The 22572-nt window shown below is 40.7% G+C and overlaps 1 protein-coding gene across 4 annotated transcripts in view; it reads left to right on the top strand.

Annotated features, from left to right (window-relative positions):
- The window catches only part of ESRRB (estrogen related receptor beta), a 158765-nt gene that overhangs the window by 31064 nt on the left and 105129 nt on the right, over nucleotides 1-22572 (top strand). For 2 of the 4 annotated variants that reach the window (XM_064714449.1, XM_064714451.1), the window contains exon 2: nucleotides 3444-3611. In XM_064714449.1, coding sequence (XP_064570519.1) covers nucleotides 3610-3611 — 2 coding nt within the window. In that variant the 5' untranslated portion in view covers nucleotides 3444-3609. Of the gene's footprint in view, nucleotides 1-3402; nucleotides 3612-20355; nucleotides 20418-22572 lie in introns of those variants that run through there. The other 2 variants (XM_064714450.1, XM_064714453.1) reach the window with 2 other exon arrangements.

The raw sequence follows: 22572 nt of genomic DNA, 5'->3' as shown, positions 1-22572 counted from the left end.
GGCTGGCCTTGGAAACTGCAAAGCTGACTTTCAGTTTGTCTTTTAATACTTGTATTCATACCTGCATTTCCTGATATAAAAGCAGCAGTGACTCTGAGCTCTACACTTACAACATGTAAATCAGGAGAAGGGACAAAGATTATCTGTATAGTTTAATGTACAGGTGGAGGCAACTGGAAGATTACATGGACTGGACCAGTATTTTTGAGCTTCAACTGTTTTTGCTTTGGCCCTATCTAAAAAAAAGGTATCTGACTTTTTGATTGTTTTATCTTTAAAAGGAAAGTATATTTTGCATTCCTCTATAATAACTTGCATGCAGCTGAGCAAATTTTGCCCAGATTTATATGTGCAAGATTCCAACTCTGTGTCTGACACAAAATAGGCTCTGAAATTTTACCTCCACTGTAGAATTGAGGATCTGAGACTGAAATACAGGTGCATGATCAAAATGGCCCTAACAAGAAGCATTAAAAAAACACCTTCCCAAGCAACAAGTAGAAAATACTTCACTTGCACTTTACAATAGGTAAAGGGTACCTCAAGAATACCGTGTACTTGGGTACCTCAAGGACAGGGGTGAGCCTTTCTGGAGTCTACAAGTCACTAATGTTTATCTTTGTACATTTTTTTGTTTTTAATATATCTGCTTTTGAAATCTTCTGGCTTTCTTTGTGCAGTATTTTGAGTGGGCATTCAGTCTTATGGCCTCCACTCTTGGATTCTTTTCCTGCCTTGCCCTGAGTCTGGAATTAAGTGCTGTTTATGCACAAGGGTGCTGGCAGAGGGGGTGGGGAAGTTGTGTTTGAAGTTTTATCTGAAGCAGATCTGCTCTGGATTGCTGGGTACCCCACTGGGGTGCAATTAAAGTCATACATCCTGCTGTCTAAAGGCAGAGAGGAAGGATGGAGGCATTCTGACTCCATTCAAAGTTCATTCACGCTAGTTTAACTGTGGTGTGCTGTCAAGACCTCCTCCCTTCACCCTTCAAGCAGAAAGTGGAAGAATGGGGTCCTAGTGTATGCCCAGGACCTCTTCTGCTATGTAGAGAATGGGATGCTAGAGATAACCCTGGACATGGGCCTAAGAACTGAATAGAGCTTCCTAGCACAGCTTCCTAGCTGTGCTTGAGATGTACCAAAAAGTCCTCGTGGTTTAGACTACATCATGGGTATTCCCCCAGAGCATCAGTTTAGCCCATGACAATGTAAGGGGGCAGGGATGATGCTTTTCCATTCAACACAAAGCTTGACAGAGTAGCATTTGAAGAATTTTAGATGTCAGCAATATATAAAAGCAAAGATCAGTCTGACTGTTATAGCTGAGTTTTTCAAAAGTGACTTTTGGATTTAGGTTTTGGGACCTCCATCTGCCATGCCTCGGCCTGATTATTCTGTGCACTGAGTGTTTAAAATTCCTTCTGATGGCAGTGTAAAAGGTTTTACAGCTCTCAGTATTAAAGCCCAAAATATCTTGTACTAGCCAGCCCAAATGAGAGGGCAAAAATTAAATTTTTCGTTGTTTATCAGGTAATTTTTGATCTGAGATCAGATTCAACTAGGTGAAGGACCAAAATCCAGCAGGCAATTGAGGGTGTGTTTCCATGCTGGAGTTCAGCCTGTCAGATACCTTTTTCCCCCTCTTCATTTGTAGGTCTTCATCTGTAGATATCAAAGTGCTTTAAAGCACAGTGTTAAGTAATGTTATCTCTGTTTTTTTAAAGCTGAGGGATATGCAGCTGTGTTAGAGTGACAAGCCAGACTTCACATAGGAAGGTAGCTCAGCTGAGGAAAATGGCTAATCCTCAGTCTGAGTCCTGAGTCTTTGCCCAGTGCTTCATCAGACCCTTCTCCAGCAAACACAGTGGTTTTTTGTAAAATCCTTCACTAAGTCCTACCAGCTTAGACACAAAGGATGCTGGCACGAGGTGAATTAAACCTGCAGTAGGATTTGGCCAAAAGAGAGGAAATTACTGTATCTTCCTATATAATCAATAGCTGAAACTGAATGAGACCTTGGCTCTGATGTGGTGGGTTCTTGCCTTGATTTGAGATAGCTGCTCTTGTTGAACTAACTTTCTTTACTCCAGTAACAGCAGCAGCTGCAGTGTGGTGTAGACATGCCCAAACTAGCTTAAATAGCTCAGGTACTGCTAGCCACTGAGCCAAAGAACCATGGAGTTCAGCATGGGCTTGGTGCCTGGGGATTTTATCCTGTTCTTTGAGTTTAGCGTTTCTTTACCATCTCAGCTCCAGCAAGCCCTGCAATATGTTGAAAAGAAGGCTGGTGGGTCTGGTACCCTGTCTGCTCTAGTACTTTTTCCAGCAGAAGTGAGCGTGGTACTAGGGTTGATTGTAGGAGATGTTGCCAAAGACAGCAGTGTCATGAAATCTGTTTTGCCTCTCCCTCTCTACTATTCTCCCTCTTCTTCCCCACTCTTCCACTGGTCTTCATCATCAGCTGCCTTGCCTTTGATTCCATTTGCTATGAATCTCCCTAGCCCTAAGGCTCTACTGGAGATAATGAATGTCTAGGAGCTGGCAAAGGCTTGGAGAAACAGCTGCCTGCTGGAAATGTTACTGGCCGTGCCTGACTGTGGCTCTAACAGGACAATCTGTAGGGACTAAATGTGGGAAAATCCAGGACCATTCCCCCTGTGTCAGGTAATAAGGACCAGACCAGAAGCATTTGTGACGTGCTCTCTCAAGTCACTCTCCAGATAGTGGGCTCCCAGCTCAGCCTCTGTAAGAGAGCTTTGTTGATATCTGTAACTCATCACTTTCTCCTGGTAGCCAAGGACTTAAGCAGAAAAGAGGGTTCAGGTCCTTGAGAGCTAAGTAACTTCTGCTGAGTCAACAGGGAGGTACCATCACTGCCCTCAGTTTTGTTTGCAGGAACAGCCTCATCAAATAGTGTTTGTGGGCAGAGACCCTAAGTAGACTGCCGAGCTGTTAAATTGCCAACCTACCCACTGGTTTATTCTGCAGCAGAAACACAAGCATGCCTGGACCAACCCCCAGAACTCAGCTCTGAACTCCTCTCTCGTTCTGTCAGAATTCCCAACCTGTTTTGAAAATGGAATTTATTTTTGTTAAATTGCAAAAGAGTTGGATGCAATCTGCTAGTTGTGTTTTGACTCTCCTTCTTTGTGCAGTAAAATTTGTTCATTCACTTTACATGCCTCAAGTTGCTGTAATGCTGCTGGGAAAGTAATTGCCTTGCACTTTCTCTTTCTGATGCCCACGGGTGACTGTGGGGGACTCCTCCCTGGGCACAGTGCAGAGTTAAAAGCCCAGCTTTTGCTGCCTTGCTTAAGACCTGGTTATTTCTTTCTTTCTTTCCTTTTTTTTTTCTTTCCTTTTTTTTTTTTTTTTTTTTTTTTTTTTTTTTTTTTTTTGTCAGCTGCCTGTTATATCAATCACAGAGCTGGGATCTATTTATAGGTTGGGACTCGGAGTACTGTGTCCTAGTCACAAAGAGAGGCAGAGACGCAGAGGGGACTGTCGGCTGGTGCAGGCAGAACCAAAAGATATTTAATCAGCAATTAGAAACACCTGAGGGCAAGGGAAATTCTACTCCAGCCTCAAGCCTCATCTCTCAGCCTGCAGCATGTAAGTAGCGAACTTCTATCTTTTATTGCGTTTATGGGCTTGTGTTTTGTTTCTTTTTTTATTTTTATTTTTTTAATCCAAGCATTGCTCTGCACAAATCCTTTTATCTGGTCTAAAAATTGTGGCAGCATCTCAATACAGTTAAAGGTAATATTTTTTTGTTTTTCACTCTGTCAGAGGAAGGTCAGTGCGACCCACAAGAAGAGGAGTTGGTTCAGAACTTTGTAGAAATCTGGCGGTTTCACTATTTGAGAGTGGCTTTTTCCTCTGGAAATAAGTAAATGAAAGTTTGAGTGGAACAGTTTTGTTTTGGGAATAGAAACAGTCAGGTTTGCTGGCATTCCAAAAAGGTCAATGTATAACGTAACTCTGCTTAAGGGCTTACCAAGGACAGGTGCTATTTATCCCATGCTGGTAAAGGCAAACCTGGGAACTTTAGCAGTCCTGTCTTAAAAGAACCAAGTGACAACCTTCCCTCTATTAAAAAACCCAAAACCCAATACCCCCCCAGCTGCAAATCAAACCTTTTCTTATCAGACACATGCAATGAAATTTTGCTTTTACTGAAGGCATTTAGCACTAAGCAGCTGATGTTTCTTTAATTTTAAAAGTCCCAAAGCAACTGAAGAATCTTCAGTGACAAAAGAGGGGTGCAAGTCTTTGCAAAGTTGGCACGGTGATAATCAAAGAAGGAACTTACTCTCTCATTGCCAATGAGATGTTTGTTTAAAGCAGCCAAGATGTAAAATGTTTGAACAATTATATATTTCTATTTTTATTAACAGAAATTTGAAGAGAAGGAGAACAATAATTAGTCAGATTTTTTTTATTAATAGCTTTCAGTAGAAATATGAAGAGAGGGAGAAAAATAATTACTCTGATATTTTTGTTAATAGCTTTTAGTATAATTTTTTTTGTCAAAATATTAGAGGCTTTTCTTGTTTCATAATTTTGCTTCAGAGGTTTGTGTTACATCTTTTTACAAAATTTAGGGTTAATATATATTTCTAAGCATAGAAAATAACCTTGCTGTATCTACCCCCCAAAATCTTAATAGTACTATTTTAATTTTAGTATGTCAAGTTTTTAGCATAATTTTCTCACTAAATATATGTTCTTGAAAACTTTTTTACACCCAAAATGTATAATTTTTGAAGGTAACAAAATATGAAATGAAGCTAAACTTAAAATAATTTTGAGGGAAAATTGTCTAATAGGAACAGAAAAATAAAACCTGAGCTGCCTCACAGTTAAAACATCAGATTTTGAGGAATACTTGAGAGACAAATTTCTTGGATTGACTGTAGAAGGGTAACAAATAGGCTTCTTCTTTAGTTCTTTATTTTGCATTTCTTCAATGTACATTTTATAATACTTAGAACATTTAGCTTAAGTAACTAGGAATAAAACATATTGACTACATATTAATGCTCTCTAAGGTTTTAACAATTGGTATAAATACTCCATCATTCAGTAAGAATTCTGATATAAGGAAGGCTTTTAAGAGGATATAGATAAATAAGGTGAAATAATATGCCCAAATAATGCCCCAAAAGATCATTACAACACATTGCCTGCTATGAACCTTTTTTCTCACAAATTAAACTGTGATCGTTGTCATCATATAAAGCTTAATTTTGATTTTTAAAGCTTTCTGCTTTACTTAAAAATGAACATTTTAAAATTATTTAAGTCCTTTTCTGTTTGTTTTGCCATGATATTATATTTATTGCTTCTCTGTAATAATGCAATGTTATTTTGTAATAAAAGAAGCAGATTTTTCTGAAAAGCATTAAAGGACTAAAATTGCTGACTCTGTAACCAGCAAAGAATCTATCATATAGCTGGTCTGAGGTCCCACTAAGAATTAAAAACCAAGATACAATGCTGAAAAAAGAATTGAATTATTTTCTTCCCTACACAAAACCAATATTAGCATGATTGTGCTTGGAAATTACTGCAAACCCCCCTTCCCCCCCCACCATTTACCATACAATTTTGCAAAAATCTGAGAAATCAAAGAAGTTTTCTGAGTATAAAGCTATAAAAGGTTCAGTATTAAGAATTTATTTGGACTATTCTATAGTTGTGTCCACATAATTGCTGGACTTTATTCTTCTCTTTCAACCTCATGTGAATATTTTGCCCTGTTACCTGCCATATCTTGTTATTACTGATTTGGAAAAAAATAACCAAGCACCTACTCTCCTTTGGGGTAATGATCAATGCTTTATAGGACCACTTTTATTTGGAGGGAAGGCATTACCTGTGGTTAAAGGGAAGGCCAATGCATTATGTAGCAGAAAGAGTCTGTTATTTAGTTTCTGCTTCACTAATGGTTCACGTTTTGTGGACTAAGCACCTATCAACCTCTGAACTGTCTTACTGTACATATGCTATTGCATGGGGGTTTTTTCTTTCCTTAAAAAACCCAACAAACATCTTTTGTTTTGTCCCAGTTTATTTGTTTCTTTGACTGCGAAGTAATGATTGACATGCAGATTCTCTTTTCCATGCCTCTCCTTTCATTGCTGAGTATGACATCTCTAGGGAATTATAAATAAAACCTGTGCCAGATCTGCTGCACAGGTGTCTGGAGTACAGCATGCTCAGGTGCCTCACTGTAAATCCCTGAGAATATGAAGTAAACACAAGCAGCATAAAAATACTCTTCCTGAAACAATTCTGTGTTTTGAGGGGCCTTCTGCATAAACCCCCCAAAGCCCGCAGCCAGTTATTAAAGACTGTGTAGCTTTCTCTCTCTTACCTTTTTTATCATTTTACCTGTACATCTGTCCATCTATTTCTCATCTATTTTTACATTTCATTATGCTGTGCTTGCTCTCCAGCTCTCTTCTTTTCCTTTCCTGAAGACACATTTCTATCTGGCACAGAAAATAAACTCAGATTGCGGGTAGTTATGTTAATCTAATTCAATCCTCTGTGGGCTAGGAGTGAAATTCTAATAGTGGAGCTGTTGAGGGCTTTTTTGTTAATGGCTTGGGGATTACATTGAGTTAAAGGCTCATTTCCTAATCAAACAGAGAGGGAGAGAGTGACTCCGAATATTTATGAGTCTCCCAGCGAGAGTTAAACATTGAACTCCAAAAGCAGGATTTCAGTGCTGCAAGAAAGAGTTAAAACCCCTCAGGGCTGCTGTGGAGAGGGAAAAAAAAAAAAAAAGGAAACCAGTTAAGCCATCAGCATTTTCAACTGCTGTATAACTTCAGTTTGAGAGAAAATAATCATCTCACGAGCTAAAATGGAAACTGTAGCAAGATATTTAAAACAAAGTCAAGTGATGCTTCAAAAAGGCTCTTCTTCAGTGAAGCAGGATGCACGCAGTGCATGCAGCCGCCTAACAGAAACTCCAAATAAATACTCTAAATGAGAAGGATTGGAGGGTGGGTTGCCTTTTTATTATTAATGCCTGGAAGACATAATTTAATTTTCTAATGCTTTTTATTTTTGTTTCTACTTAACTCTTGGGTCACCTTTTCTTTGAAAAAAGAAAAAATAAAAAGGAAGTATGGATGGGTCAATATCTAAATTGTCCTCCGTCTGTTCTGCAGATTGGTACCTTTTGAGGCCTTTTTTCTGTCCTTCAGTTTAGCTGGAGTCTTGTATCAAACAGTCTAGTTGAAGAACTGTATTTGCTGTGACAGGAATGATTGACCAAATTAATGGCTGATTGCTTTTGTGATGAGTTCATCATACATGCATGGGCAGCTTGAGCAGACCTTTCTGTTGCTGCAAAAGAGCAAGCCTCCGTGCTGCTAAGGGCTGGTGTGCTGTGAACTAGCCAGCAGTAAGCTTTTTTCCTCTGAGCTGGGACTCAGAAAATTTGTCTGCAGCAGGTGAACTGCACAAAATCAAGACTGTGCCATGATCCTGCCTCTCTTCGGAAAAGAAAGGAATGGGGATAGAAACCTGTTGTTTTCTGACACGTGGCCAAGTCAGTTCTCTGTGTTCCTCAGTTTCCCTATTTGTAAAATGATATGTGACTGCCATCAAAATAACCCCAAGATCTGCAAAGAACAATCCTGTATAAATCCCAAATGGCTGATTTGCCTGTGGGAAAAACTGTGAATCACTGGCATAGGTGCATAGTTGAAAACAAGAGGGTTTTTGCTGGGAACAAGAGTTGCCCCCCTTCACTTTATTTGTTGTTGTTGTTTGGTAGGGGTTTTGGTTTGTTTGGTTGCAGTTTTTTTAATACATTTTGTACTAGTCATCATAAAGGTTTTCTGATTTTGGCATAACTAGGAAATACAAGAATGACTAACTTCTTGTGTAATATTCAGTGGTGCTGTCCTATACACTAGGTCTGAGTTCAGTCTTAGTGACCCTTGCTGAGATGAATCTCAAGGTTTATTGCCCAAAAGTGGTAAATTCTGGCTAAAAAAGTAAGTCACTGTTTCATCTGGAGCCATGTGTATCAATGGTCATCCTGTATGCACCAAACCTGGCATTTTCGCTGACACGTCTATCTGGATGTAGCACCTTGAGGTAAGATTTGGCATCTTGCCCTAGTTTTAAAATTATTTAAAACTGCGACCTGATGTGAATGCCTGAGGCCCCTTTCTCTTTGTGCTCTGTGCCTGGGCCTGCTGAGGAGAGCACCATCAGCTATAGTGTACTTTATTAAATGCATTCAAAATACATATTAACTGTATTCTTTCCCTCTAATCACTGGAATATACAGTAGATTGCTTTGAAACAAAAGCTTTCTGTGGCTGAGCTGAAAACTGTGTAACATTTTTTTTCCTGCCTTCTCCTTCCTGTCGCAGTTTCCTTTCTTTTTGCCTCAACCTTTTCCTCTCCTGCACTATTCTGTTGTGGCCAGTTCATACTTAGACTTTCCCTGCTGACCTTTCAGGCAGAATACACTTCCTTCTCCTCTTTTTGTGCTTTCCAGTGCTATGCTGAATCTTACAAATGTTTACCCTGAAGGTGGCTGCATTTCAGTGAAGCTTTGCCTGGGATGTATACATTTTATGAAAAACTGGGAAACTGAAAAGTGTTCTTCAACTTTCCCAAGAAAGCTACTGTGTTCTTGCATGCTACAACTACTTTAAAAAATATAGTAGTATAGGAATTTCAAGGAAGGAAATAATACAAGTCTAAAACTTTAAAGCACATAGTTTAGTTGGCATTATGTCTTTAAAGTAACAACAGTTTTAAAGTCTCATCACTCTTGAAAATCTCTAGAAAAAGTGCTGCACCTTTAGGGGAAATTGCTTTTTTTTGGAGGGATGAATCTTGCAACTAAATCTTTCTGTTTGGATACTGGAGAGCATATGCCCAGCATATATGAGAAGGAAGCATAAGTGGCTATTTTTATTCATTAAGGAGTTGCTGCCCTTTCCTTTCCCCCAACCATGTGAGATGCGAATGATCCTGCTCACAAGAGTTTCACGCTGCTCTCAGAATGGATTCTCTTTTTCTTTGTAATTGTGTTTGCTGGATCAGCAGGAAATGTACTCCACAAGTTCTTCCCCCAGTCTTCTGTGATCACCTCTTTGTAGTGGGCCTGAACAAATGACTGGTAGCTGTGTACTAAAACAGGCATTTAATTCACATCCCCCTAAAGCTCACAGGACCTAGAGGGTAACTTTCTGGGTGAGAAGAGGGTATGTGTGCCACCAGGCTTGCCTTTCTTTTTGTTTGCTTTTTTTATTCATCCTTAGACCTTTTTTTTTTCCCACAGGCTTCTTGGACTTTTAAAAATTGCAGTTATTGTCACTGGCAGATTTTTCTACTTCTTCCCTTTAAATAAGAAATTCTTTCCTGTTGCGTCATGTCCCCATGGCCTGGTACAGGAGGTTCCAACCTTCCCCTGTTGGGGATGTGAACTCAAGTAGATTGGTAAAGAGCTCATGTGAATAGGATTTTCTCAGTGATACTTTTTTTGATCTACAGTCTGTAGCACTGAGAGTGTGGTAACACTCAAGTTATAAATATTGGTGAATGCTATCTTTGCATAGAAGAGGGAGACAAGGATTTTCTGAGTGCAACATTGCCTAGGAAGAGATTACTTGCATCAGCATCCTCTCAAATGCTCAGAAAGACATTCGAGGAGCCTATCTCAAGTCCCACTGCTTTTTATGTGGAAACTGCTGTGTACAGCTTTAAGCATGTTCATGCCAATCTTTAGACCAAGATGTCTGTATCACTGCTGTTCTTCTATTCTAGCCCTAACAGGCTCCCTGTTCAGTTCAAGGTAAGCCTCTTCACCTGTAAGATGTCTTTTGCCCATCTCTTAACTGGGTTCCTCCTTTCCCATTCTCAATTCTCTGTGGAGAATTGCATGATCCCAGCAAAATTCTCTGTATTACTGCAGGCTTTGAGTATGGTCCTGTTTTGACCCCCATATTTTTTCACATTGCAGATAATCATATGATCCTTCCATTCTTCCTGAGTTTTCTTGCCATCCTTCTTACTCTCTTTGCTGCATTGGATTGAACCTCACTTTTGTGTGTCTCTAAATAGGCTCTACTCTTGTGACTCTGTAGTGACTGTTCATGCCATCTACTGCCTGTGCAGCCCTTTCTGTGAGTGTCAGCTGGTGCTCTGCCTTACACTCCCTGCACAGAGAAGTAGTTGGGTATAGAGAGCTACAGTTTCTTTGGGCTCTCTGTCCTGTACAAAGAAATCAGATGTGAGGATGCTTCCATGTGCTTCAAGTATTTATAGACATGTTACTACTGTGCTGAAATGATGGGCCATACCTCTTGGTAATAGCATGTTGACCTGGATACAGCAGTTCTAGCTCTTTAATCTCTCCTGGCACATGGGTTTGGGAAATGTGTGTTTAAGGAGGACAGAATTAATGGGGCTGCTGCTATGTTTGTGAAGAGTTAAATGATGGGGGATGAGAGTCACAGCTTCTCCTGGGGAATAAGGACTAGCCAGAAGAATTGATTGTCTTGGCTTATTGATCCTTCAGGAAACAGCACTGAAGTGATAATGCTGTTCCTGCCACTTTGAGGCACTTTGTACCAGCAACAACCTCTGTTTACCTAGGCTAGTGCAAAGGAAGAGCTGCACTGTTGCTAACTCATTCCAGAAAAAAACCATGCCAGACATGTTGAGTTTGCCATTTGTTTGTCTGCTCCCAGGGAGAGGTGACTGAGCAGCAGTAGCTCAGAACATGTTTGTATTTTATAGTGCTTAATGGAGACTGGCTGCAAACGGTAGCTTGTGAAATGCCATGCTGAGTCTTTGCTGCCAGTGTCTTGGTCTGAAGTGTTGGTTGGATTGGATGGTCTTTACCGCCCTTTCCAACCCAAACTGTTCTGTGATTCTACAAAGTCTCAGGCTGTCATGTCACAGGATATCCATCTCTCCCATCCCTTTCGGTCCCTGTGCCTTTCTGGTCAATTGACAGTCACCACTCAGCTGGTCTAGCTTGACCAACTTGTTGAACCAGGGTGGTCCAAGTGCTTTTTATCCTGTAATCCCAATGCCACCTCCTAGCCAGGAGCCAGCCCACTTGTATGGGCTGATGGGAAGTGGATGATGAAACATTCCCACCTCCTTTGCATTGAAGCACATGCCCTGAGAAGTCAGGTATTTCTTTCTGGCCTCAGGGTGGCAGAAGGAGAAACACCCACCTGGTGCAGGAGCTGCTGAAGAAGCAGTGCTTCCCATCACTCAGCTACACCTCCCCTGTGTGTGCTCCAAACTTGTTCAAGGAGCACAGCACTGCAGAGTGTCAGCTCTGAGCTTCTGTTGGGTGCCTCTACAACCATAGGCCTGTGAGAAGTGGAGGCCCTGACTCTGTCTGGGCTCTCAGTTGTCCAGTAGCACAGTGGGCTGGGGAAGCCCTTGCACTGTTGCCCCTGAGGCATCAGCTGCAAGCAGCTGATGAACTGGGCTGGCTCATACCATATGCTGGACCATTGCTGGTAACTACAAGTTTTGGACTCTCACCTGTAGAAAAAAAATGAGGAGATTGCTCATGATGCTCCCTATATCCTTTTGTCTCTGCTTTGGACTTCAACAGGTTCTGCACCATTTCTCTTTTTGGATGTGTTGTGTTTTGATTAATCTCAGGCAGGTCTCTGCAGCTTCCCCATTGCAAGGTCAGAAGGCCAAGAAATCTTGGGGCCACTTGGAGCACATTGCAAAATCTTGCACAAAGCTAGGAGGGCCAAAAAGCTACTGTGAAATGCTTCTTTGTTGAGTCAGGCCAGCTTATATATAGAGATATGCAAATAAAATACAGAGCCATTTAATTACCCTACATATCATTTCTGTACTTCATCCTCTTTGATGTTGCCAACAACTTTATTGCAGCACTTGATGTTTGACTTTACATCTCAACCATGTGAAACGAGATGATGAGAAAAATTGCAGGTTTTTTTAAAGAAGAAAAGTGTCTATACCACAAGATTTCAGGGAACAACTAAAAAGTAATGCCAGCTATATTCTTTTTTAAAAAAAGAGATGATATTAATAACCACCAATGCATAATAGAATATATAATTATGTTTCTTTTGGGACTTGATCAGTAGCTGAACATTCAAGGCTCAAAATAATGAATTTAATATAGTATGCAACATCATATGTTATGTAATGTGAAATTATCTACTACTTAATAAATCTCATGCTGAGACTGTTCTACTTCTTCTTAACTAGCTCTCAGACTATAGTGATGAGTTCTACTGGCGGCTTTGGATGTTGCTTCTGTTTTGCTCTTGTTTGTATTGTGATGCATCCCCTACAGCTGGGGCTGTTGCATTTAGCCATGAGACAGCTTCTGTCTGAAAGAGCTTCCAATTCGATTCAAAACAAGAAACTACTAGGGGTAGAGTCAGTCAGGAAGTCTGTGGCTAGAGGAAAGATGAGGGCAGCTGAGATGGGAATTTGGGGTAATATATTGCTGAAAGTGTGGCTTCTTGGGAGAACAGGTGACTTTGCTTGATATGGAGTTAACAAAAAGATACCAAAAAGAACACAGGCTTCTATTTTCCTGTGTAACACTTGTCTAATTCTTTGCTTTGCAAAATTAGCACCTCCACTTTCTTAGCTGAGAAGAGAGCTCTGCTACATGTTCTCAGTATCTTTACATACCTGAGTCTTTTCCTTACTTTTTCAATGAGGTAGTCATCTTTCTTTTTATAAAGAAGTGATTTAAATAAAACAAATAAAATACTGTATCACATAAAATTAGTCTTGGGTTTTTTCCTGTGTCATTCAGTGACAAAGTAATGGATGGATTCAAAAACATACCCCCATAAAGGTATTTACTAGACATGTGGACTCAATAGTGGCAAGTACATGTTAGGGTCTAAAGGCACTGTATAAGCCACAGACTGCCAACATACAGATGATGAGGTCTGCAAAGGTTCAACAAGGTTAAGAACAGGGGGAAAAATTAGTCTTTCCCTGAGCACATAGTAGTGTTTGATATCAGAGGTAGAATAAGGGACAAAGTGACAACTTGACCTGGCATAGCTCTGCTAATAACTTTTCTTGCAACTGAATTCAGTGTTCTCACTTTTTGCAGTTAGTTGTTTATATGATACTCTGTTACAGTTATGTAGAATCTGCATTTTGGGATACCCAGTCTTGCTTATCCTGAATGTTTTTCTCCTGCTGTAGGTAGTGTTTCTAAAGCTGCTGAAGTCCCTAGGATAGAAAACTATGCCAATATAAAAGTAGCAGTGAAGAGAAGATTGCAGCCATGGAGCAAGACTGAGCTAAGCAGAAATTACTCTTCCTGAATTTGCCCTTTCTGAATGGTACTGTGCTCCTTCCCACTGACTGCATGGTTCTTGAGGTAACATTTTCAGGGCAGAAGTTAGGCCCAAAGGGAAAGAGGCAGTAGGTTAGAGGACCCTTTCAGGTATTTATGTTTAAGGCCACATTATGCACCAGCTGGGAGTTTGTTTCCATGTATCCCATCCTTTGCTCTGTAATGCTGAGCTCTGCAGAAGGTTTAGTCACCTGATGGGTTTTGGTTTGGTGGCGTGTTGAGGCAGAGGAGCTTTGCATTGCTGTATCATCAGCTGGCAAAGGTTTCTTGAAGCAAATGGTCACTGCATTAGAGCAGCCAGCAGGGCCCTTGTCTTGCTGGTACTTGCTCCTTGTAACTTTGTCAATGGCTTCTGGCTTCAACTTCCCCATCTGTGAGTGAGAGGGAGTGGTATGCCCTCTATACATTCTTTCTGCAGTGCAGCACATGGGAACACCTTCCCAGGTTTTACCTGACAGAGGGGGAATTTGGAGAAGAAGAAGATATTTTGCTTTTAAGATAGTACAGTGTGAGAAAGAGGAAGGAGCACAAACATCTTGCACTCAGTTGTTATATGGTGGAGCATACCTCTTGTGCAACACCTATCCTGTGAGCCCAGAGTACTGAAGATGTGCCCTCTTATTTGCTGAAAACTGTGCTTTGGTCTTTTGGCTTTTTTCCCCCCCCAGGATTTCTTGGGCCTTTACCAAAGCCGCCATCTGTAAATTTGCAATTGTAAACCTGTGCAAGCTTGGAGGTTCATGTAGTTTCATGTAATTTTGCTGCTGTATGTCTTCAGTAAGATGTGAAATGACTTCAGGCTTCTGAGCACATTTACTTTCATGGACCAGAACTCACCTCTCCAGTGAGAGGACAGCTGTGCTTTACTTTTTGGGAGCTAGAAGAGGTAAGGCAAGGGGCAGCAGTGCTGCCTATCCTGCTTCACATGTAGATTGTAATCTTTTGCATATTTCAGTACTTTGCACTGGTAGGTACTGATGTACATGGGAATCAACCCAAAATCTTTCACATTGAAGTCTTGATAAGCCCTCAGACCTGGAAAACTTGTGACAGGCTTGAAGTGTTGGGGAACTGTGCTAGGTTTAGCACTCCAACCTGCCCAGAAATATTCCAAACTTCCTTTTAGTTTTTGGAGCCCATCAATAATGTGGGGCAATTACGTGACTATGAAGAATGATTTGATATTGTACAAACATCTTTTTGTATCATTTTCTGTTTAAAAGCGGAGCTAAGCAGGAATTTTTGCTGCTGGTTTCCCATTCATCTGGGAAACGCTGCAACTTTAGTCAAGGCACATTTCTGTGGAGAGGACTCGAGCTGCTAATTTGACTGTAGGAGCTTATTTCTGGAATGCAGCAGTGTTTCACCAATGGAGCAGCTGTCCTGGAAACACTTACCACACAGGGTCATTTTCCTCTCTGTGTGTAATCAACAAAGCCACCCCAGTTAATGTGAATCCTTTTAAGTCTCCTAAACTAGACCATGGGGAGCGCACAGAGATCCATAGGACTCTGACCTCCTTCACTTCCTTCTCCTATCATTAGGGAAGAAAAACCAGTCCCATACTTAAATGTGCCTTAAAGGGGAAGCCTGAAACCTCCTCTGAGCATGGAAAATTGTTTCTTAACAGTAACATCTCACTGATTTTGTGGGGAGGTGTTGGTCCTCTGTTTTCTGTGTGTGTTTTGTGATAGTAGCTACAAATCTCCTAAGTTTACCAAATATTCCAGGTTGTGACATAACAACAGTCAGAGGTGGAAAAGCTTCTTGGGTTATTCCATTCTTTTTGTTCTCTTTAGTTTGCTTTGCTTGCATAAGCAAACCTCTGTTCACTTCTGGGATGACAGTTGAGCAGGTAAATTCCTTCTACTACCAATGAAATTTCCACATTCATACCATTGAAACAATTTTCTAATTTTTTTTTCTCCCTAGTACTCTCTCAAGTTGCTCAGTTCCTTCCTCACTGTTTACACTCTTTGATACTTTTTGGATTTAAGTCCTGTCTCTAAATGCTCCTTCCCTCCAGTAGACACTATGGGGTTGTTTTTTGCCCCCTGCTACAACCTTGCATCAGTCTCTGGAACTGCTGTAAAATCTTTATTGTGGTTCTATTAAGAATGTTTTACTCTTTGAGTTTAGTAAAATTAAATCTCTTTTTTTTCACCTTTCTCTGTTTTAAACATGTCTTCAAGGCCAGTCAGAGGTAGCAGGTCTTTGTGTGTAGGAGGACATTCTCTCTCAAGCCTGGACAAGGACCTTTTCAAGAGGCTTCCACCTGGCAAGTCCTGCACCTGTGGGCTGGGCCAGCCTTGCTGCAGCCCTCATGGGTGCATCACTGGAGCTCTAGAAGGGAAGTCTGCATCTGCCAGGATTCAGGGACTGCTTCTTCAGTCAGATACTTGAAACTGAGACCACCAATTACTTTGATGGTTGCTGTCCCCTCTCTCCCCAAGCTGTGCTAGTGTGGCTTTTCAGATTAAGTATGACTTGGGCTTCCTAAAGATTAACAGTGTCATCAAGGACTTTTGCTCCTACAGTGAGTTTCAGAAAGTGATTTCAAAAGACACCTCACTGAATTCAGCCAGAGTATTTAATAGTTTCATGTTAGAGTAAACAAAACTCTAAAAAATATTCAACACATGTAAAATATCTTTTTCTAAGTTCTTTGCCTTTCCTGATGAGGTGAACATAATTTTTCCTGGGTCATCCTTATGAAAAGATAGAATCCAGAAAGATAAGAAGGCTGGTGTGATCCTTTTAGAGAAAAGGCAATATAGCTTTCCCTTGCTGAGAGCCAAGGGGCAGTAAGTTGTAGTAGGAAAGCAAGGTTGATTTTTGAAAGATGTTGCAGAGGGAACAGGTGATCAGTTTTTGAACACAGCCTGCAATGACGCAAGTCAGAGGGAGCTGGAGAACAACAGTGTGTGCCTTTGAGAAGCCTTCAGTGGACAATAAAGTAATAAATGAACATGTATGGAGAAGAATAGAACAGTGTTTTCCCCAGTATTATGAAAGAGTCTGAATGAAATGATGGATTTGTTTTATCTGTTAAAACTAGAGCCATGTTTATTTAGCCAGAATATGTGAGAAATTGGAAGAACAGTTTTTCCTCTTTTGTTTATGAGCTGGTGTTACAACAAAGTTCTCAGCTTGACTTCAGTGCACCCACGCTGAAAATGAGTACTGTAGTAGTGTAGGCAAGCCTTGATACAAAGCAAATGTATTGGGCTTGACTGATTGACAAGCAGATCTCTTCACCCTTTTGTAACCATGATGTGATGAAGTTATACTATTTGTTCTCATTGGCAACTTGCTCTATGAAGCTTGAACTAGATTTCAAAACAGTGAAAGAGATTTTAAATAAAATTAAATCTCATTTTTTTCACCTCTAACCAACACCAAGATTATTGAATTCAAGACATGGACAAATTTAACGGACCACTTTTCCTGTTCAAGATTTGTGCACTGCACAGCATTTGCCTTTAGCCTTTCCTTGTATATGCTTTATGCTTTCTGGTAGATAAAGCATACATCCTTTGGCAAAAATGTCTAATTTTTCATAGCAGGATTACTATAATGTACAAGAAATTGCCTTATGAAAGCCATGTATTACTTGTCACAATTGAAGCTTATTGGGGATAAACAAGTACTGGACCAACAGCTCAAACACTTAGTGAACACCTTAGGCAGAGCAGAAGCTGTCTTGGAACGCTTGTCTTGTTTTCTACAGCTCTTAGAGAACCATGAGGACTCTCAACAGATTTTAAGGCAGACCCATGCCACTCATGCTTTAGGCCTAACTGCATTAAAAGCTGAAATCCACCTAGCAACTCCTGCACTTGTCTGGGCAGTTTCTCAACATCAACTTCTAGAGAGACATACAGCCTTGATTTAGAGACATTGTGTAGAATAACCAGCATGCCTCATGACAAGTGGTCCCAGTGGCTGGTTCTGGCTGTTTAAAAATGTCTATACACCTAAGTGAAATTTGTCTAGTTTCAGATACCAAGAATAATCTTGTCTTATATTCTTTTAAAGCTAGATTAAAGAACTTTCCACGATTAATTTTCCCCCCACTTACAATTAGATCAGGTCAACCCTTAGCCTATTCTTGGAATTAAATTTATTATGCTTCTCAGATTTGTCATTGGATAGGTTTTGTTTCAAGCAGGTATTAGTTTGACAGCACCATGCTTTTCAGTTCAGTAACTTATGTCTTTCAATCTCATTCTGTCTCAACCATGTCATCATTTATCTACACAAATGGGGACATTTTCCAAGAAAAATACCCCATATATGAATGTTTTTAAGAAATCCTTTGACATTGCTAATGGTTTCACAACTTTCCCATCTGCTGCAAGTCATGTGCCATGTACAGGTATTTGTGTTCAGCTGGACTGCCAATAATCCTGCATGTGGTCAGTTTGAATTAAGTAACCTTTGGAATTTTTAACCCAAGCCAGCTTCTCAATCTGAGCTGTACAAACCCATGTGTTAACACAAGGAATGAGACAAGACAAATGTGGCTCCGTTGAGAAGCATGGTAAGATCTCTGCTTTCTGCAACAGAAATGCATTAAAGAGCTTAAGCAGTGGGGCTTCATTTTTCTACAACTGAATTTGTAAAAGTTAAACTCGTAAAGGAAACAAAAAGCAGGAACAATGTAGTTTTATGCTTTGTGAATGTATCACATATTTGTGTCAAATTAAGGGAAAATCTACACTTCTGCAGAGGGCAGGAAGGGATGTGATTCATTGGTAATTTAAAATACAAAATCTTACACTTAAATCCACTAGAGAAAGAAATTTGATACACTCCAAAAGCATTTGGAGTTTGCCCATACTCTATGTGGCAGAATGTGGTTGTGTTGCTTCAGGAAGAATTTGGGGAAGAAGTTCTGGCTTGGGTGCTTTCATGTTCATATTTCCTGGCTTTACACAGAAATGAATATTGAGAACACAGTTGCTTCAAGGAAGTTGGGGTCTGAAGGAGAGTGAGTTTTACATGAGGACAGAACCAGTAGTGTGTTACTAAGGGTACAATAGAATCAGTCTAAGAGACAATGGGCTTTCTTCTGTCTTTCAGGATTTTAGAACATTTGATTATTTCTTCCAACATGTGCCCCTGCCCTGCCTGCCGTAATGCCATGCAAAGGGCACTTTCTTTCATCCCCCTTTGCTAGGATATTTAGGCTAGTCAAAATCAGACCCTGTGAATGGATGTAGTAATGAGGCCCATTCATCAGTCTCAAATATAGGTGGCCTGTCCATCCATAATTTTACCATGAGTTTTATTCCTCTTCTGTTAAATAAGAATTTGATTATCAAGAGTGCAATGGTAAGTGCTTTACCAAAGAATTCCTGCACCAGTTGGTGGATATATTGAATTGCTTGTACATTCAGTATAGCTGTATCCCTACAATGTAAATGCTTGGATTGTGAAATCAAGGTAAAGAGGCTTCATACATCACAGTAACAGCTGCTGCAGTGAAATATACCCTCCTTTGTACTTTCTCTGACTCTGATTGTTTGTGATATGGGCAATCTAAGACTTATGGAAATAGCTTCTCAGCTGGTGTAAACTGGTACAGCTGCAGTGAAAGCAAATGAGCTCTGCCACTGCACACCACATGACTAGTTGGCTTCTGGTGTCACTAGGTGCATGTTTCCTTGCTTTTAAGTGGTCAGGTTTTATGCGAGCAGCAAGTAACTACAGGGTTTTCAGCAACCTAAAACAACCCTAAGCATGGTTTTAGCACAGGGCTTTACTTTCCGACTGTATTCCTACACAAGGAGAAACACTCCCATCAGGTAAGTGGAGCACTGGTGAAAAGTGAGAGAGAGAGTCTGGGGGAATGGTAGTGACAGCCAAGTCTCATCTGTGTTGGCAATGACAGGCCAAGGGAGCAGAGCGGGCAGGGGCAGACCTTGGCCTTTGTATGGGGCTGGATTGTGCTGTGTGCAGGCAGGGCACCAGAAAACACTGAGGGGGGTTCTGGTGAGATGTTCAGCTCTGGGCACTAGCAGCAAAAACACGCAGAGGAAACTTGGAAGGTAGTAAGAGAAGAACAACAAAAATGATAACAGAGCTGGAGGGATTGTTTTTATGAGGGAAGATCAAAAGAACTAAATATGTGAAGCTTGGCTAAGTGATGACTAAGAAGGGAATGTGAAAACCACCTACAACTGTTTGAAAGGATATAAACACTAGAGGTGAACAAACAGTGGGGACAAATAGTCTGTGAATTTGAAAGTCATTTTCAGTTCAGCTGTGTTTCTGCCTTTAGTAATCACTTTCTGTTAAGACTTGTGCTTTACTGAAAATATTTTCAGGGAATATTACATTTGTATATTCAAGTGCTTCAGTATCTGCAAGGGAATTCTGAAATGTAAATTCAATCTTCAAATTTGAAATTTGCTTTGGTTTACATAAATCGCTTAGTGTATAGTGTATACATTGTACTAATCAACAGTATGCAAATTTTTTGCATGGCAAATCAAATACATGGTTGAAAACTGTATTTTCAATTTTAACATGGTATTTGTACACTCCCCTAATGCAATTACTTAGTTAACCAAATAATGCAGGATAGGTTCCAACTGCTTTCTATCAGCTTTGCACAAAAAGGTGAGACATTTGCTTTTGTTGACGGGCTGTATTTTATAAACAGTGAGATTTACATGTTGAAATGTTGGGGGAGATATTTTTTCTTTTACAAGAGTTAAAAGTCACTAGACCCCAACACCATAGCATACTACATGTATAAGGGCTGTTGGTGCAGTTTTGTGAAGTCACCAAGGTGTGCTTGTGCACTGCGAGGGAGGTCTTTTCTAATTTTTTGGTGCACAGTTTATCCGATGAGAAAGGTGAATTCAGCTCCTGTGACCCTCCATGGGCATTTAGAGCAATTGAATTAAAAAGAAATTTCATTATGAGTATAAGAAAATATTGTGTTAATGGTGAAATTTTCTCCTCCTGGAGGTCCACTTGTCATTTAAAGCTCTTGGGCAAAGCAGTGGAAGTGGTTCCTGGGCAGGCCTCAGGTGAGCTGACTAATTCGGTAAGTCATTTTCAACTTTGGTGATTTGTGAATCAGGCATTAAAATTCCATGTTAATACTCATCAACAGGCTTTTCTAAGCAGCATCTTTCCCTGTTAAAGCAGGATTGATGCCTGCTGCCCAGTGAATAACAAGGGAGATGTGGTCAGCTGTGTAGATACCCACAGCTGTTTCCAGAGGCGTTTTCTTCAAGAGCATATGTATGCACGCATGCGCCAGTGCGTACTGTACACAAAAACTACAGGCTTTGACCTATGCAAACACACACCAGATTATTGCTTTCTATAAACAAATTAGCATACTTTAAAAGGTGAAAATCTCTATAAAATTGTCTGCCCTGTTGTTTATGGTGTGAGTAGAGGATGCACTACATTACAGAGGGGCTCACATTTCTCTCTTCTCCCCCCTCTCTAAATGGACGTGTGCTCCGTCCGTTTCACCATTGTTCCTGCCAGCCCGATCCCAGCAGGGGTTCCCTAATTAGCAATCTCTTCATTTCCAATCAAAGCACAAAGCGGCCCCAAAAGCCTCTCTTTATGAGGGAGCTGAGTGGTGGCTGGGGACGTGGAGTGGGATAATTGCCTTCGCCACTGGCAGCAGTAAGCAGCCTGGCTAATTCATTATTGTAATAACTTTGCTTGTCCTTGGGGAGGGGGGGCTAGGGTGAGGAGGACTGAGCCTGGCAGTGCTAGCTGAGGACAGGGGGAAGGGGGAATCCAGCCAGAACTGAGGTAGAAGATGGGAAAAATTGGCAGGAAAGAAGAAACCTTTCAATATTTTTCTGCCTGCCTCCCCCCCTTAAATAAATTGAGGGTTAAATTAATTTGTGGCATGGTAGCCAGTGCTCCCTGAGCAAGACTGCCATGAGCACCCTCTGCTCTGCCCTTGTCATGGTCACAGAGAGGGATGTCTAGAAAGCCATGTAAACTGGCCCCAGGAATGCTGGGGAGGCTGGGGCTTGTAGGATTAGGAAAACTCAGGAGTTTCCTCTCAGCTCAGGTAGGAAAAGCTGACACTCAAGCATTGATAGAAGGCTGAATGACTGAGGTACCCACAGTTTGTGGCTTTCAGTGATTCACAAGAAGCCACTGATCCTTGTGTGGAGATTGAATGTTGTATATCTGCAAAAGAGTCCAGAGCTGACAAATTGTATAGCAGAGCTTTGTTCTTATCTATCGTCTCTTTAAAATACATTTAATGTATGTGAGACTTGCCTCTCTTTCTGTGGGCTGCAGATTTGTGTTTGCTGGAGCTCTGTTGGCTTTCAGGAGCCATCAAGGCTCTGCCCCTATGAACAGAGTGCTAAGCTGAGATGCCACGACTGACTGAGCTGCCAAAGGGAACAGGCAGAGGTGGCAAGGTGATGCCTTCTTCCTCTTCCTTGAAGGGAAACGTCTGTGCTGTGGCACAGCAAATTTATTAGAATTTTGGTTTTGAAAAGTGTGCATATTTTAAGTAGGTAAGACCAGTCATATAATTTCAGACCTTCTGGTTCTTCTTTTATTTCTTTGTGCTTATCTCAAATAAGTGTGGCAGGGTTTTGTTTATTCCATCTCACTGATGGGACAGCTCCTTTTCTGAATTCCTTTGAGTCGATACTGCTGTGTACATTCATGAAACCTGTCACTTTGACATGGTCACCATTCATGTTTCTGCACTGAAGTGGCTGGTAATGAAGCTATGTGTTTTACTGTCAGAGTTTTTTTCATTGAAAATTATTATTTCTGACATAAAACATAGCTAAAGAAACAGTGACATCAAAATGCAAGTGCCAAACATGCAAATTTGTGTGTGGCAGGAGCAGTTTAAAATTAAATCATGCCCTTGTAATAGTTAGCCAACGCTTAATTCTGGAGATATTTGTATTGTATTTGTGTTGTGGAGAGGGACATGAAGCAAGTCCTGAGCCTGAGGGTCATTTCAGTGATATGTAACAGATCCTTTGAGTCCCAAACAGTTTATCCACCTAGGATGCAAAATGTTTACTGGGAGGAGATGTTTTTGAAGTAGTTGAGTAAGGCGATGGAGAATTAACAGCTATTTGGAGCAGAATTTATAGGTGTTGTTGTCCAGACTCTAGTGAGCAGTTATGTTTTCCCAGCTGCCTTATGCTAGGTGCTGGCCTGCAGGTTTCTCCA

Source organism: Zonotrichia leucophrys, chromosome 5 (assembly GCF_028769735.1).
Source record: "Zonotrichia leucophrys gambelii isolate GWCS_2022_RI chromosome 5, RI_Zleu_2.0, whole genome shotgun sequence".
NCBI lineage: Eukaryota > Metazoa > Chordata > Aves > Passeriformes > Passerellidae > Zonotrichia > Zonotrichia leucophrys.
The sequence above is the reverse complement of the archived record's forward strand: the minus strand, read 5'-3'. Positions and strand labels throughout refer to the sequence as shown.